This window comes from Mobula hypostoma, chromosome 13, assembly GCF_963921235.1.
Source record: "Mobula hypostoma chromosome 13, sMobHyp1.1, whole genome shotgun sequence".
Taxonomy (NCBI): domain Eukaryota; kingdom Metazoa; phylum Chordata; class Chondrichthyes; order Myliobatiformes; family Myliobatidae; genus Mobula; species Mobula hypostoma.
The window spans coordinates 1,492,925-1,508,459 of record NC_086109.1 but is presented as its reverse complement, the minus strand read 5'-3'; the positions used below and the strand labels follow the sequence as shown (position 1 = coordinate 1,508,459).

At 48.5% G+C, this 15,535-nt stretch overlaps 1 protein-coding gene across 1 annotated transcript in view; it reads left to right on the top strand.

Moving 5' to 3' along the window:
• The window catches only part of ndufs2 (NADH:ubiquinone oxidoreductase core subunit S2), a 36,397-nt gene extending 20,943 nt beyond the window's left edge, over positions 1–15,454 (top strand). Inside the window, exons 3-14 of the mRNA XM_063065131.1 lie at positions 777–967; positions 1,221–1,341; positions 2,432–2,544; positions 7,962–8,036; positions 8,173–8,250; positions 8,477–8,562; positions 8,668–8,787; positions 9,697–9,826; positions 10,059–10,154; positions 10,794–10,877; positions 14,058–14,115; positions 15,257–15,454. Coding sequence (XP_062921201.1) covers positions 777–967; positions 1,221–1,341; positions 2,432–2,544; positions 7,962–8,036; positions 8,173–8,250; positions 8,477–8,562; positions 8,668–8,787; positions 9,697–9,826; positions 10,059–10,154; positions 10,794–10,877; positions 14,058–14,115; positions 15,257–15,294 — 1,190 coding nt within the window. The 3' untranslated portion in view covers positions 15,295–15,454. The remainder of the gene's footprint in view (positions 1–776; positions 968–1,220; positions 1,342–2,431; positions 2,545–7,961; positions 8,037–8,172; positions 8,251–8,476; positions 8,563–8,667; positions 8,788–9,696; positions 9,827–10,058; positions 10,155–10,793; positions 10,878–14,057; positions 14,116–15,256) is intronic.
• The last annotated feature ends 81 nt before the right edge of the window (positions 15,455–15,535 follow it).

Sequence of the window (15,535 nt, the reverse complement as noted above, 5' to 3'; positions counted from 1 at the left end):
CACTTGATAGAAAGATAAAGCAGTGTATTTTTGAGATGGTGAGTGATGGGACGGTGCTGGTGTTGGGTGTCCTGGACGTGAGCCACTAGACGTTAACTTGTAGGAGCAACAGTGTCTGGAGGGAAACGTCCTGATGAGAGGGTTGGACACCAAGAGAAGGGTCACCTTGCTCCAATCACCCCTGGCCCTGGAGAGACCCACCTGGAATACTATGGACAGCTCTGTGCTCCCTACCTAAGGGGAGGGGGATGGTCTGTGTGTGACAGGGGGAGTGCAGTGAAGGTTTCCCAGATCAATTCCCGGGATGGAGGGTGAGGTTTGCCCCATGAGGGGCGATGAACCAGACTGCGACTGTCCTCTCTGGAGTTTAGAAGAATGAGAGGTGATCTCGCTGAAATGTCCAAACTCTTTACAGGCTTGATGGGGTGGGTGTGAAGAGGATGTTTCCCCTGGGTGGGTGTCTAGAATAAGGAGTCACAGTCTCAGAATAAGAAGTTGGCTGTTCAGAAGAGAAATGGGGAGAAATTCATCCGCGCGCAGGGGCAGTCTGGAATTCTTTCCCTCAGAGGCTGTGGGAGGGGGAGAGAGATCCGTCACTGAGGAGATTCAGGGACAAGATCACTGTGTTGTTGGAAACTGAGGGATGAGGGGTTAGTAGGCCCATGGTAACAGATCAGCTGTGAATAGTGAATGGGGAAGTAGGGTCAAAGGGCTGAATAGCCTACTCAATGTTGCTTCTCACCTTCCCTTTCCCTTGCTTGCTCCCCTGGCAATAGACAAGGACCCGCCGAAGGATCGCAATGTCTCCAACTACGTGATTAACTTTGGGCCACAGCACCCGGCAGCCCACGGAGTTCTACGGCTAGTGATGGAGCTGAGTGGCGAGTCGGTGAAGAAGTGTGACCCCCACATTGGCCTACTTCACCGCGGCACCGAGAAACTAATCGAGCATAAGACTTACCTGCAGGTAACTCCACTCCCGTGCAGGTGGTGGGAAGCATTAGTGCAGTGCTGGGGCTGTGTGTGGTGTGTGTATTAGACTTAGCACACGCTGTTAGGCCTGTGTGTGGTGTGTGTTTTAGACTGTGCACACACTGTTAGGCCTGTATGTGTTGCTCTGATGTTGGCAGGGGTCTGTGTGCCTGTGAATCTTTTTACATTCTGATTTTTACGTTCGGTTTGTGCTCTGCTCTCACACTGTCCCCCACCTTTCTATGCAGGCACTCCCCTACTTTGACCGTCTGGATTATGTGTCTATGATGTGCAATGAGCAGTGTTACTCCCTGGCTGTAGAGAAACTGCTGAACATCCGGCCTCCCATTCGAGCCCAGTGGATCAGAGGTGAGTCCGCCCTTTGGGAATGGAGATAGGTGGGAGCAGCACAAGGCATTCTGTGTCTGCATCCTGTCAGCAGGGCTGTTGACCCTGGATTTACTGTCAGTGTGGTGGGAGGCCGTTCATTCACAAGACTCATTCCTGTAACGGTGTAGGTCAAGGGGGACTCAGCAGGCAATGGATCTGTGTAGCCAGGCAATAGCTGTGTCGAATTCAATTGCTGGAGGCAGAACACTATCTTCAATCCAGCCACCGAGGCTACTATGGGGAATGGTTTGTGATAGTGAATGGTTGGAGACAGTTTACTATTCTGCACATATAATCTATATGGTGTGGAGGTAGCACTGTGTGCCAATCACAGTTACAACATGACTCAAGGGTGCTAAGGAGGGCACAATCCAAATCGAATTATCGAAGCCACGTAGCAGTGCTGTTGCTGTTAAACTCTATGAAGCAACACACCATTCTGTCCACTGGCAAAGTATTCAGATGTTGGTGACCTTGTACCAACACCTAATTTCCAGCCACACCCTCCCCCAAGCTCATCCTATGATGGCTGCCTTGATAAGAGGCAGAACATTAAATTCAAGTCCACCTTGGCACAGTTGCATTGTGGTTAGCACAACACTATTACAGCTCGGGGCTTCGGAGCTCACAGTTCTTGTCCAGCACCATCTGTAAGGAATCTCTGTACATCCTCCCCATGGAATGTGTGAGCTGTCTCCTGGTGCTCTGTTTCCATTTGCAGTCTTAAGACATACCAGGTATGTTAATGGCACATTATAAATTGTCCCACAATTGGGTTAAGGTTAAACCGGGCTTGCTGGAGTGACATGGCTCAAGGGAACAGAAGGGCCAATTCTGCTCAATAAATGGATGCAGCAGTCATGTGGAATGAGGGAAGTTGATGAGTTTTGCGATACTGTGAAAGGGAGTATGTGCTAAATCTTGCAACTCAGCTGTGCAGGGTATTTTACTTGGGCGGGGTGTGATCAGGCATGCTCTTGCCCAATGCTAGAATGTTCATCCATTTTACTGCCTAAACCCAACCACCTGTCTTCCATTTCACCCCCACCCCCTCCATCTCACCCACCAGTTCTCTTCTGTGAACTGACGCGACTTCTGAACCACATTATGGCGATCACCACCCACGCCCTGGACATCGGCGCCATGACACCGTTCTTCTGGATGTTTGAGGAAAGAGAAAAGGTGAGTGCAAGGGCAGGGTGGTCTGTCTCTCAGGGGGCAGTCTTGATGACAGACTCATTGGCAGACTTCTACCTTGGCAGAAATATGATGGCCCAGTTGATGAATGAATTGCCCCTAAAGTGTTTTTTCACTCTGTGGCTCTCTGACAGTATTTGCTCTGTCCACCCAGTGATCTCTTCCCATGATGAAGCTGAGAACAGTGTGTTACAGGAGTCAGGAGTTGGGCTTGTGAATGACATGATCTGTCCAATTGACAGGGTGCAACAGGGACTGCAGTCTGCGAGAGGTCACTGACATTGGTCCTTCCAGTACATTGGAAGGGGTTTCTGGGGTAGTGTTAGTGGGATCCCTCCAGTACCTTGAGGAGCATGCAATAGATGGTCCTGGCCTCTCAGGAGAGCAGGGTTAACTGTTGCCCAGTAGATCATGTCTTGTCTAAAGGGGTCTTCACCCTTTTCTATGATCTACCAAAGGCTGTGCTGGTGCTTTGAAGGTGGTGGTGGATGTCTCATTTAACAAGATGCAGCTCCCAAATTATGAGAGGCAGTCCATTTTCCAGGGTCTCACTGGACCTGCTGAACAGTGGGGACAAGATGTTGGATGTTGCATGAGGAAGAATATAATACCTGAAACGTGCACTTTTCCGAGCTCTGTGATGGCAAAAGGTCACCCAGTGGACGGAGGGAATGACTGAAGGACGTTCTCCTTCACCTCTGAAGAAGCACAACATTTACACAGCTTCCTGGGAATTTGTGGCCCACAACTTATCCAAGTGTCGAGGAAATGTTCAGAGTGGGATTGGAAATCTGGAGCTGTGGATTTGGACCATCTCAAAAACTTCCCACCTCCCATCTGTCGAAGTATTTGGGTCCCAAAGAAACCTCAGGACCCACAGAACCTGAGCTTGGAAGAACAGCCTTGATTCCCAGGGGATGACTTGTAATAAGTGGTTAATTGACCAACCAGTTAATGGCCAGCAGACTGATTCTGATCAGTGTCTCACTTCCTGATCAGCTTAATTAGAAAATAATTACTTAACAATTAACTCACTAGTTTAGCATAACAAATCTGTTTATGGTATATTTATCAGGTTAGTGAGTAGACTAAGAGTTGCTTTGGCAAAGTAATTCATTTCATAACTAGTTAATCAATTCATTAACATTGGAGCCTCTACTAAATAGCACGATTTATTAGTCTATTCTGTTAATTAAATAGTTGATTGGGTATTACCTAATAGCTTGTGTCATTTATTGCCTGAATATGATTATAAATGATTATCTAGCCACTCTTTAATGATTTTAATCGATTCTCTAATTGAATCTTGGGTGTTTCTGATTGTTCACCAGATTGATTCCTGGGATGGCAGGACTTTCATATGAAGAAAGACTGGATGAACTAGGCTTGTACTCGTTGGAATTTAGAAGATTGAGGGAGGATCTGATTGAAACGTATAAAATCCTAAAGGGATTGGACAGGCTAGATGCAGGAAAATTGTTCCCGATTTTGGGGAAGTCCAGAACGAGGGGTCACAGTTTGAGGATAAAGGGGAAGCCTTTTAGGACTCAGATTAGGAAGAACTTCTTCACACAGAGAGTGGTGAATCTGTGGAATTCTCTGCCACAGGAAACAGTTGAGGCCAGTTCATTGGCTATATTTAAGAGGGAGTTAGATATGGCCCTTGTGGCTACGGGGATTAGGGGGTATGGAGGGAAGGCTGGTGCAGGGTTCTGAGTTGGATGATCAGCCATGATCATAATAAATGGTGGTGCAGGCTCGAAGGGCCGAATGGCCTACTCCTGCACCTATTTTCTATGTTTCTATGTGTCCACGATATCCTGAAGTGGGAAGGTGAACAGCCAGAGGTCGTAGTACATGTTGTTACCAATGACATAGCTAGGAAAAGGGAGGAGGTCCTGAAAACAGACTACAGGGAGTTAGGAAGGAAGTCGAGAAGCAGGACCTCAAAGGTAGTGATCTGAGAATTACTGCCTGTGCCACGTGACAGTGAGTATAGGAATAGAGTGAGGTGGAGGATAAATGTGTGGCTGAGGGATTGGAGCAGGGGGCAGGGATTCAGATTTCTGGATCATTGGGACCTCTTTTGGGACAGGTGTGACCAAAACGAATGGTTTGCACTTAGAATCCAAGGGGGTCCAATATCCCGGCAGGGAGCTTTGCTAAGGCTGTTGGGGAGAGTTTAAACTAGAATTGCTGGGGAGTGGGAAACCGAACTGAAGAGATGGAGGAAGGGGCAGTTAGCTCACAAATAGAGAAAGCTTGGAGACAGTACGAGAGGGAAGATAGGCAGGTGATAGAGAAGGGATACGCTCAGACTGATGGTTTCAGATGTGTTTATTTTAATGCAGGAAGTATCATGAACAAAGCAGATGAGCTTAGAGCGTGGATCAGTACTTGGAGCTATGATGTTGTGCCCATCACAGAGACCTGGATGACTGGGGCAGGAATGGTTACTTAGATTGCCAGGCTTTAGATGTTTCAGAAAGGACAGGGAGGGAGGCAAAAGAGGTGGAGGTGTGATACTGTTGATCAGAGATAGTGTCACGGCTGCAGAAAAGGAGGAAGTCATGTACAGATTTTCTACTGACTCTCTGTGGGTGGAAGTTAGGAACAGGAAGGGGTCAATAACTCTACTGAGTTTTTTATAGACCACCCAATAGTAACAGGGACATCGAGGAGCAAATAGGGAGACAGATTCTGGAAAGGTACAATAATAACAGGGATGTTGTGATGGGAGATTTCAATTTCCCCAATATTGATTGGCATCTCCCAAGAGCAAGGGGTTTAGATGGGGTAGAGTTTGTTAGGTGTGTTCAGGAAGGTTTTCTGACAGAATATTTAGGTAAGCTTACAAGAAGAGAGGTTATACTTGATCTGGGAAATGAACCTGGTCAGGTGTCAGGTCTCTCGGTGAGAGAGCATTTTGGAGATGGTGATCACAATTCTATCTCCTTTACCATAGCATTGGAGAGGGATAGGAACAGACAAGTTAGGAAAGCGTTTAATTGGGGTAAGGGGAAATATGAAGCTTTCAGGCAGGAACTTGGAAGCATAAATTGGGAACAGATGTTCTCAGGGAAATATATGGCAGAAATGTGGCAAATGTTCAGGGGATATTTGTATGGCATTTTACATAGGTACGTTGCAATGAAACAGAGAAAGGATGGTAGGGTACAGGAACTATGGTGTACAAAGGCTGTTGAAAATCCAGTCAAGAAGAAAAGAAGAGCTTATGAAAGGTTCAAGAAACTAGGTAATGATAGAGATCTAGAAGATTATAAGGCTAGCAGGAAGGAGCTTAAGAAAGAAATTAGGAGAGCCAGAAGGGGCCATGGGAAGGCTTGGTGAGCAGGATTAAAGAAAACCCTAAGGTATTCTACAAGTATGTGAAGAGCAAGAGAATCAGACATGAGAGAATAGGACCAATCAAGTGTGACAGTGGAAAATTGTGTCTGGTTTCACAGGAGATAGCAGAGGTACTTAATGAGTACTTTGCTTCAGTATTCACTATGGAAAAGGATCATGGCGATTATAGGGATGACTTACAGCGGATTGAAAAGCTTGAGCATATAGACATTAAGAAAGAGGATGTACTGGAGCTTTTGGAAAGCATCAAGTTGGATAAGTTTCCGGGACCAGACGAGTTGTACCCTAGGCTACTGTGGGAGGCAAAGGAGGAGATTGCTGAGTCTCTGGCAATGATGTTTGCATCATCAATGGGAATGGGAGAGGTTCTGGAGGATTGGAAGGTTGCAGATGTTGTGCCCTTATTCAAGAAAGGGAGTAGGGATAGCCCAGGAAATTATAGACCAGTGAGTCTTACTTCATTGGTTGGTAAGTTGTTGGAAAAGATCCTGAGAGGCAGGATTGATGAGCACTTGGAGAGACATAATATGATTAGGAATAGTCAACACGGCTTTGTCAAAGGCAGGTTATGCCTTTCGAGCCTTTTTGAGGATGTGACTAAACACATTGATGAAGGACATGTAGTGTGTATGGATTTCAGCAAGGCATTTGATAAGGTACCCCATGCAAAGCTTATTGAGAAAGTAAGTAGTCATGGGATCCAAGGGGACCTTGCTTTGTGGATCCAGAATTGGCTTGCCCACCGAAGGCAAAGAGTGGTTGTAGACGTGTCATATTCTGCATGGAGGTAGGTGACCAGTGGTGTGCCTCAGGGATCTGTTCTGGAACCCCTGAGAAACATAGAAAACCTACAGCACAATACAGGCCCTTCAGCCCACAAAACTGTGTCGAACATGTCCTTACCTTAGATCTACCTAGGCTTACCTATAGCCCTCTGTTTTTGTCTTCTCTTCTTGATTTTTATAAATGAACTGGATGATGAAGTAGAAGGAGGGGTTAGTAATTTGCTGATGACACAAAGGTTGGGTGTGTTGTGGATAGTGTGGAGGGCAGTCAGAGGTTACAGTGGGACATTGATAGGATGCAAAGCTGAGCTGAGAAGTGTCAGATGGAGTTCAACCCAGGTAAGTGTGAGGTGGTAAGATTCTTGGCAGTGTGGAGGATCAGAGGGATCTTGGGGTCCGAGTCCATAGGACACTCAAAGCTGCTGCGCAGGTTGACTGTGTGGTTAAGAAGGCATACGGTGTATTGGCCTTCATCAATCGTGGAATTGAGTTTAGGAGCTGAGAGGTAATGTTGCAGCTATATCGGACCCTGGTCAGACCCCACTTGGCGTACTGTGCTCAGTTCTGCTCACCTCACAACAGGAAGGATGTGAAACCATAGAAAGGGTGCAGAGGAGATTTACAAGGGTGTTGCCTGGATTGAGGAGCATGTCTTATGAGAATAGGTTGAGTGAACTTGGCCTTTTCTCCTTGGAGTGACGGAGGATGAGAGGTGACCGGTTAGACATGTAGAAGGTGATGAGATGTATTGGTCGTGTGGATAGTCAAGAGGCTTTTTCCCAGGGCTGAAATGGCTAACAGAAGAGGGCACAGTTTTAAGGTGCTTGGAAGTAGGTACAGAGGAGATGTCAAGGGTGCGTGTTTTACGCAGAGAGTGGTGAGTGTGTGGATTGGGCTGCCAGTGACGGTGGTGGAAGCTGATATGATAAGGGTCTTTTAAGAGACTCCCGGATAGGTACATGGAGCTCAGAAATATAGAGGGCTATGGGTAACCGTAGGTAACTTCTAAAGTAAGAACGTGTTTGGCACAGCATTGTGGACCAAAGGGCCTGTATTGTACTGTAGGTTTTCTATGTCTCCACTTAATCATTGACAGGCTGAGAACCAGCTAGTTACTGAAATAATCTGATGTTTAACAAAATAACTATGAATTAACTCCTACTAGTTTACTTGAATTTTTGTTGTACCATTTGGTTAAGTAACTCACCTGCTGACTGTCTGATTAATGTCGCCTCTGTCTTTGTCCAGATGTTTGAGTTCTATGAGCGTGCATCAGGAGCCCGCATGCATGCTGCCTACATCAGACCAGGTGGTGTCCATCAGGTGAGCAGTCTGGGGGCGAGGTGGGCATAGTGCGTTCAGGTGATGGTGTTTGTCACTGGGGTCCTCATGAGTTGTGAAGTTGGGGAGGGGCAAGGGTGTAAGCCCATCTGTCTGTTTCCTGTTTCTTCCTCTCTAGGACCTGCCCTTGGGTCTCATGGACGATATCTACGAGTTCATCAAGAACTTCTCTATCCGCATCGACGAGGTGGAGGAGGTGAGATCACAAAGTGGGGTTGGGGTTGTGTTGGTGGGCAAGGGGAGCTGGGAATGTAGGGAAAAGGGAGGTGGCGGGAGAACAGAGGGGAGTTAGAGCGTAGGTAGTAGTAGTTAGTGAGATGAGGGAGTATGTTCGGGAAATGGCCAGGTTGTGGGTGGGGACGTGATGCTAACAAGTGGACCCAGTACCTGTGACCCTATGGTGAAGCCCACTTCTGTTGCAGATGTTCACCGCCAACAGGATATGGAAGAAGAGGACAGTGAACATCGGGGTGATCAGTGCCGAGGAGGCACTCAATTATGGCTTCAGGTAGGGGCCAGGGACGCTGGGATGGGTGGCATGTTACCCTGCCAGTGCTAGAGGGCTAACAGTGCTCTCTCTCATCTTCTCTTGACGTTTCCCTCTTCCTCACAGTGGGGTGATGCTTCGTGGTTCTGGGATTAAGTGGGACCTCCGGAAGACTCAGCCTTATGATGTGTATGACCAGGTGGAGTTCGACATTCCCATCGGGAGCAATGGGGACTGTTACGACCGGTGAGTCACTGGATGGGAATATAGCTGGCTCAGACTGCGTGGGTAGAGAGCACTGTGACATGACCAAGAATTCTTTGCCTTGTCCTCTGAGTGAAGAGGAGGGATCTTCATTCTGTCTGACCCCTGTGATGGGACAGTGTAGAGGGAGCTTCACTCTGTCTCTGACCCATTCCCTGGGAGTGTGTGATGGGACAGGGTAGAGGGAGCTTCACTCTGTGTCTGACCCTGGAAGTGTGTGATGGGACAGTGTGGAGGGAGCTTCACTCTGTGTCTGACCCGTGTCCTGGGAGTGTGTGATGGGACAGTGTAGAGGGAGTGCGTGATGGACAGTGTAGAGGGAGTGCGTGATGGACAGTGTAGAGGGAGTGCGTGATGGACAGTGTAGAGGGAGTGCGTGATGGACAGTGTAGAGGGAGTGCGTGATGGGACGGTGTAGAGGGAGTGCGTGATGGGACGGTGTAGAGGGAGTGCGTGATGGGACGGTGTAGAGGGAGTGCGTGATGGGACGGTGTAGAGGGAGTGCGTGATGGGACGGTGTAGAGGGAGTGCGTGATGGGACGGTGTAGAGGGAGTGCGTGATGGGACGGTGTAGAGGGAGTGCGTGATGGGACAGTGTAGAGGGAGTGCGTGATGGGACGGTGTAGAGGGAGTGCGTGATGGACAGTGTAGAGGGAGTGCGTGATGGACAGTGTAGAGGGAGTGCATGATGGGACAGTGTAGAGGGAGTGCGTGATGGGACAGTGTAGAGGGAGTGCGTGATGGGACAGTGTAGAGGGAGCTTCACTCTGTGTCTGACCCGTGTCCTGGGAGTGTGTGATGGGACAGTGTAGGGGGAGTTTCACTCTGTGATTGTGATGGTTGATGGAGAAGGTTCAGAGTTTGTGAATTGTGTTCACTATTGCTGTGTAGGTACCTGTGTCGAGTGGAAGAGATGAGGCAGAGTCTGCGCATTATCCTGCAGTGTTTGAACAAGATGCCTGAAGGAGAAATCAAAGTGGATGATGCCAAGATCTCGCCTCCCAAACGAAGCGAGATGAAGGTATTGTGAAGGGTGGAGGGTGCATTCTTCAGGAGGGGGATTGGTACCAATGTAGATCAACTTGGAGAATGTGCTGTAACAAATCTGGGGTAGTGTGGAGGGTGGGCAATGCTGTGAAAACTGTCAAACTCCTACAGCCTCACTCTGTCAGACGGGGTGTGGATCTTCCTGCACGCTGTCACTCCTGTCTGTTGTAAATCAGTGATACTTATCTTCGCTCTCTTTACCCGAGACATCAATGGAAGCTCTGATACACCACTTCAAGCTGTACACAGAAGGCTACCAGGTGCCTCCCGGGGCTACCTACACTGCTATTGAGGCTCCGAAGGTGAGTACAGATGGAGCAGGGTTGTGGCAGTAAGGGGCTTTCTGTGGGGGCAGGCCAGTGGTGTGGGTTCCTGACAGCCCGATTATGTGTGGCTCATCGCTCCATTCCAACACGGCCACAGATGGAGCAACTGAATCGGGTGACAGGCTGTTCTGCCCATCGATAAGGTGCAGCTTCCACATAGGAGTGACCCCACCCCTCCACCTTCTCACTACCCTGACTTGTCAGTTGGCCTGTGCACTTTCAGGCAACGTGTTGTCGAAACTACTGCAGGGTTCGGTCTGACTTCGGGTGCCATCTGCAGAGTTTGTGCATTTGCCCTGTGAATTCCTGGGTGTCCCCTGCATTTCCTCTCTCGTCCCAGTGACACGGGATGGCAGATCGATCAGCTGTTATAAATTGCGCCTAAGCTGTGTGTGTTTCTGTATGTAGGTGGGATAGAGGGGCGGGAGAGATGAAGTGTGCTTTGATGGTCAGTGTGGACTGAACGGAATGAAGGGCCTGGGTCATTCACCCCCTTCGGACAGTCTGCCCTCTTACCCTTCACACTGATCAGTTCCTAATCTGGTGTCCTGCACTAATCCCTCTCTCTCTCTCTCTCTCTCTCTCTCTCTCTCTCTCTCTCTCTCTCTCTCTCAGGGGGAGTTTGGTGTATATCTGGTTTCCGATGGCAGCAGTCGGCCCTATCGCTGCAAGATTAAAGCTCCGGGCTTTGCCCATCTGGTATGTTTCATTGCATGCTGGCGCGGGATAAGAGACCATCAGACATAGGAGCAGAAGTAGGCCATTCAGCCCATCGAGCATGCTCCTCCATGGCTAATAATTTCCCTTTTAACTCCATTCTCCCCATAACTTTTCATGCCCTAACTGATCAGAAACTTCTCAACCTCTGCCTTAACTGCACCCGATGACCTGTCTGCTACCACTGCCAGTGACAACAAATTCCGCATATTCACCATTCTCTAGCTGAAGTAACTTCTCCTTACCTCTGTTCGAAATGGGCGCCCCTCTATTTTGAGACTGTGCCATCTGATCCTAGACTCCCCCACCAAAGGAATCATAAAACCATAGCAGAATTAGGCCATTCAGCCTATCGAATATGCTCTGCCATTCCATCATGGCTGATCCTGGATCCCACTCAACCCCATGCACCTGCCTTCTTGCCATATCCTTCGATGCCCTGACTGATCAGGAAACTATCAACATCCGCCTTAAATATACCCAAGGACTTGGCCTCGACTGCAGTCTGTGGCAGAGCATTCCACAGATTTTCTACTCTTTGGCTAAAAAAATCCTCCTTACCTCTGTTCTAAAGGGTCACCCCTCAGCTTTGAGGCTGTGCCCTCTAGTTCTGGATACCCCCACCACACCACAGCCCCCACCATACACCATAGGAAACATCCTCTCCACATCCTTATTACTTCTAAATGTCTGGAAGTACAGGCCCATAGCCTTCAATCACTGCTAATATGATAACCCTTTCATTCCCAGAATCATTCTCATGAACCTGTCCTGAATCCTATCCAATGTCAGCACAGCCTTTTTTAGATAAGGGGCCCAAAGCTGCTCACAATACTTCGTGAGGCCTCACCATTGCCTCATACAGCCTCACATTACATCCTTGCTGTTATGTTCTTGTTCTCTTGAAATGAATGCTAACATTGCATTCACCTTCCTCACCACCGATTCAACCTTTAGGGAATCCTGCACAATGACTCCCAAATCCCTTTGCACTTCAGATTTTTGAATTTTCTCCCCTTTTAGAGAATAGTCTACCCTTTCTTTCCTTATACCAAACTGCATGAACATAGACTTCCTGAAACTATTCCACCTGCCATCTCTTTGCCCATTCATCTAATCTGTTTGAATCCTTCTGCAGCACCTCTGCTTTCTCAACATGACCAGCCCCTCCACCTATCTTCATATCGTCCACAAACTCAGCCACAAAGCCAACAGTATCATTAGCTGATAACAGGAATTCTGCAGATGCTGGAAATTCAAGCAACACACATCAAAGTTGCTGGTAAACGCAGCAGGCCAGGCAGCATCTCCAGGAAGAGGTGCAGTCGATGTTTCAATCCGAGACCCTTCGTCAGGACTAACTGAAGGAAGAGTACGTTTCAGGCTGAGACCCGAGACTCTTCCTTCAGTTAGTCCTGACGAAGGGTCTCGACCTGAAACGTCGACTGCACCTCTTCCTAGAGATGCTGCCTGGCCTGCTGCGTTCACGAGTATCATTAGCTGAATCATTGACATACAACGTAAAAAGAAGCGAAGCCAACACAGACCCCTGTGGAAGACTACTATTCACAGCCAGCCAATCTAAAAAATCCCTTTATTCCCGTTCTTTGCCTCCTGCCAATCAGCCAATGCTCTAACCATTCTAGTATCTTTCCTATTATGCCATGGGCTCTTATTTTCTTTTACAGCCTCATGTATGGCACCTTGTCGAAGTCTTCTGAAAATCCAAGTACAGAACATCCACTAATTCCCCTTTGTCCATTCTGCTTGTTTCTTCAAAGAATTATAACAAATTTGTCAGGGAAGATTTTCCCTTACGGAAAGCAGTCTGCTTTGGCCTATTTTGTCATTGCCTCCAAGAACCCAAAACCACATCCTTAATAATGGACTCCAACATCTTCCCAACCACTGAGGTCGGGCTTACTGGCCTGTAATTTCCTTTGTTCTGCCTCTCTCCCTTCTTGAAGAGTGGAGTGACATTGCAATTTAATAATCCTCTGGAGCCATGCGAGAGTCTAGTGATTCCTGAAAGATCATTAATGCCTCCATGATCTCTTCAGCCATCTCTTTTGGATCCCTGGGATATGGTCCATGAGATCCAGGTGACATCTACCTTCAGACCTGTTAACTTCCTAAATACCATCTCTGTAATAGCAACTACACTGGCTTCTGCCCCTGACACTCTCAAATTTCTGGCATACTGTTAATGTCTTCCACAGCGATGACTTGATGCAAAACACTTCAGTTCTTCCACCATTTCCATTCCACCACCCCAGACTCGAACTCGGTACGCATTTATCTCCTGCCTCAGCCCAGCTTTCCCCTCTGTGCAGAGCCCTGTTCTCAGTCTGGGTGTGCTGATTATGTGTTGTTTCCTGCTGGTCAGCGAGGTCGCTGTGACTAAGGCTTGGTGCCAACCGCTGACAGGAAGCAAGCAGAGCAACATTTAGCTCTGCACGGTGGAGGTTTCTGGGGAGCTGTCCGGCTGGTCAGCTGCACTAGCTACACTTTCATGTACACACAAAATAATCCGCAGATGATTTGCCCCCTCCCCCAGCTGCCTCCCTCCTCCCTCTTGGTTCCACCTCCTTCTACTACCCATTGTGTTTTCCCCTATTCTTTCTTCACCTTTCCTGCCTGTCACCTCCCTGCCTCCCCTCTCCCACCCCTTTATCTTTCCCCTTACTGGTTTTTCACCTGGAACCTACCAGCCTTCTCCTTCCCACCCTCCCCCCACCTTCTTTATAGGGCGTCTGCCCCTTCCATCTTCAGTCCTGACGAAGGGTTCCAGCCCGAAACATCGACCGATCTTTTCCATGGATGCTGCCCGACCTGCTGAGTTCCTCCAGCGTGTTGTGAGAGTGCTACACTTTCATGTTTCCATTTAAAGCCTGTTAAGGTCTTGCTGATGCTCGGTCAGCCATACCCTACAGTCAGGTTCACCAAGGCAATGCACACAACCCTATGCTTTGTGCCCACTCAGCACATGCCACTTATATGCATACACACACACACACACACACACACACGCGCACACACACACACACCACCACCCCGGCCAACACTTGCTCTCTGGTTTCAACCTTCACCACCCCTCAAAAGCCCCATCTTAGTTTTGTTGCAGAATTGATTTCTTCTTTACTCTTAACCTTTGTGTTTCAGGCTGGCCTTGACAGAATGGCGGATGGACATATGCTTGCGGATGTAGTGGCAATTATTGGTGTGTATCTCAATTTGGACAATGTAGAGGCCACATCATTCTGTCCTGAGAGTGTGTGATGGGACAGTGTAGAGGGAGTTTCACTCTGTGTCTGACCCGTGTCCTGGGAGTGTGTGATGGGACAGTGTAGAGGGAGCTTCACTCTGTGTCTGACCCGTGTCCTGGGAGTGTGTGATGGGACAGTGTAGAGGGAGCTTCACTCTGTGTCTGACCCGTGTCCTGGGAGTGTGTGATGGGACAGTGTAGAGGGAGCTTCACTCTGAGTGTGACTCTACACTCCTGAGAGTGTAGAACAGGCGTTCCTAACCTTTTTTACCATTAGCTGAGAGGTCTGTGAATCACAACTTGGGAACTTCGCTCCGTGTCTGATCTGAGCTCTGGGTGTGTATGATAGGACATTGCAGAGGGAACTTCACTCTGTGTCTGACCTGAACCCTGGACATGTGTGAGGAATCAGAGTGAAACCTGTTTGGGGAATTGGTTGAGTTTGAGTTTGCACCCAGTGGCCTAGGCTTTGAGTCACGTAAATAAATAGTGACTCGTTAACAAAGAGAAGGAAAAAGAATCGTCCTTCCTACTCCACTCCCAGCTGAAATCTCTGGTCTGGTCCCAGTCCCCATGTGCGGACGGTTCTGGTTTCTGGACCCCCTGCCCCCACCGCCCCCTCGTCTGCAAGTCACGTCCTTCCCCTGCTGTGTTCCATGTTCTTCCCCTTTCCATGCACTGTCAGCTATTTGTTTCTCATGCATGTGTCCAGAATTGGAAGCAGGCAGAATGTGTCGTAACACGTTAATCAACTTCCTTTTTCTTATTTCTTGCTGATCACCAACCCTCTTGGAGTTTTATGTCAGACCAGTGTCCCTGGGTTGTTTACAGAGGGAGTTTCATTTTTTGTCTAACCTGTGCCCTGGCAAAACATCGTTTTCTATGTTTGGGTGTGTAATGACCAGCGCTGTGCTATGGGAGGGTCAGCGCTGAGCCGGGTAAATTGCTTTGGAGACAAGATAGGGTCTTATGACGCTCACGCCATCAGCCTGCACAGGCTCAGTCAATGACCCATCATCCTTTGGCCAGGGCAGGGGGGGTGGTGTTGCAGGGATGAACAACGTCATTAATGTTTGTCTCCCACCCTCTTTTACAGGCACCCAGGACATAGTTTTCGGAGAAGTGGATCGCTAGAAACCCTTCAGGAAGATGAGCAGTTGGCTGATGCATTACTGCCGACTTCCTGTGGCGAGAACAGAGCTAGAGCTTTCCCACGTCGTTGCCACCTTCCCTTCACCAACCATGTTCTGTCTGTATGTGCCTGAATGTAAAGTAAATAAATGGAATGTCTGAGCTTTTGGCCCACACCATTGCTGACTACATCCTCTTGCGAGTTCCCTCTGTCCAGGGCCTCTGTGTTGGTAAGGGGGGGGCT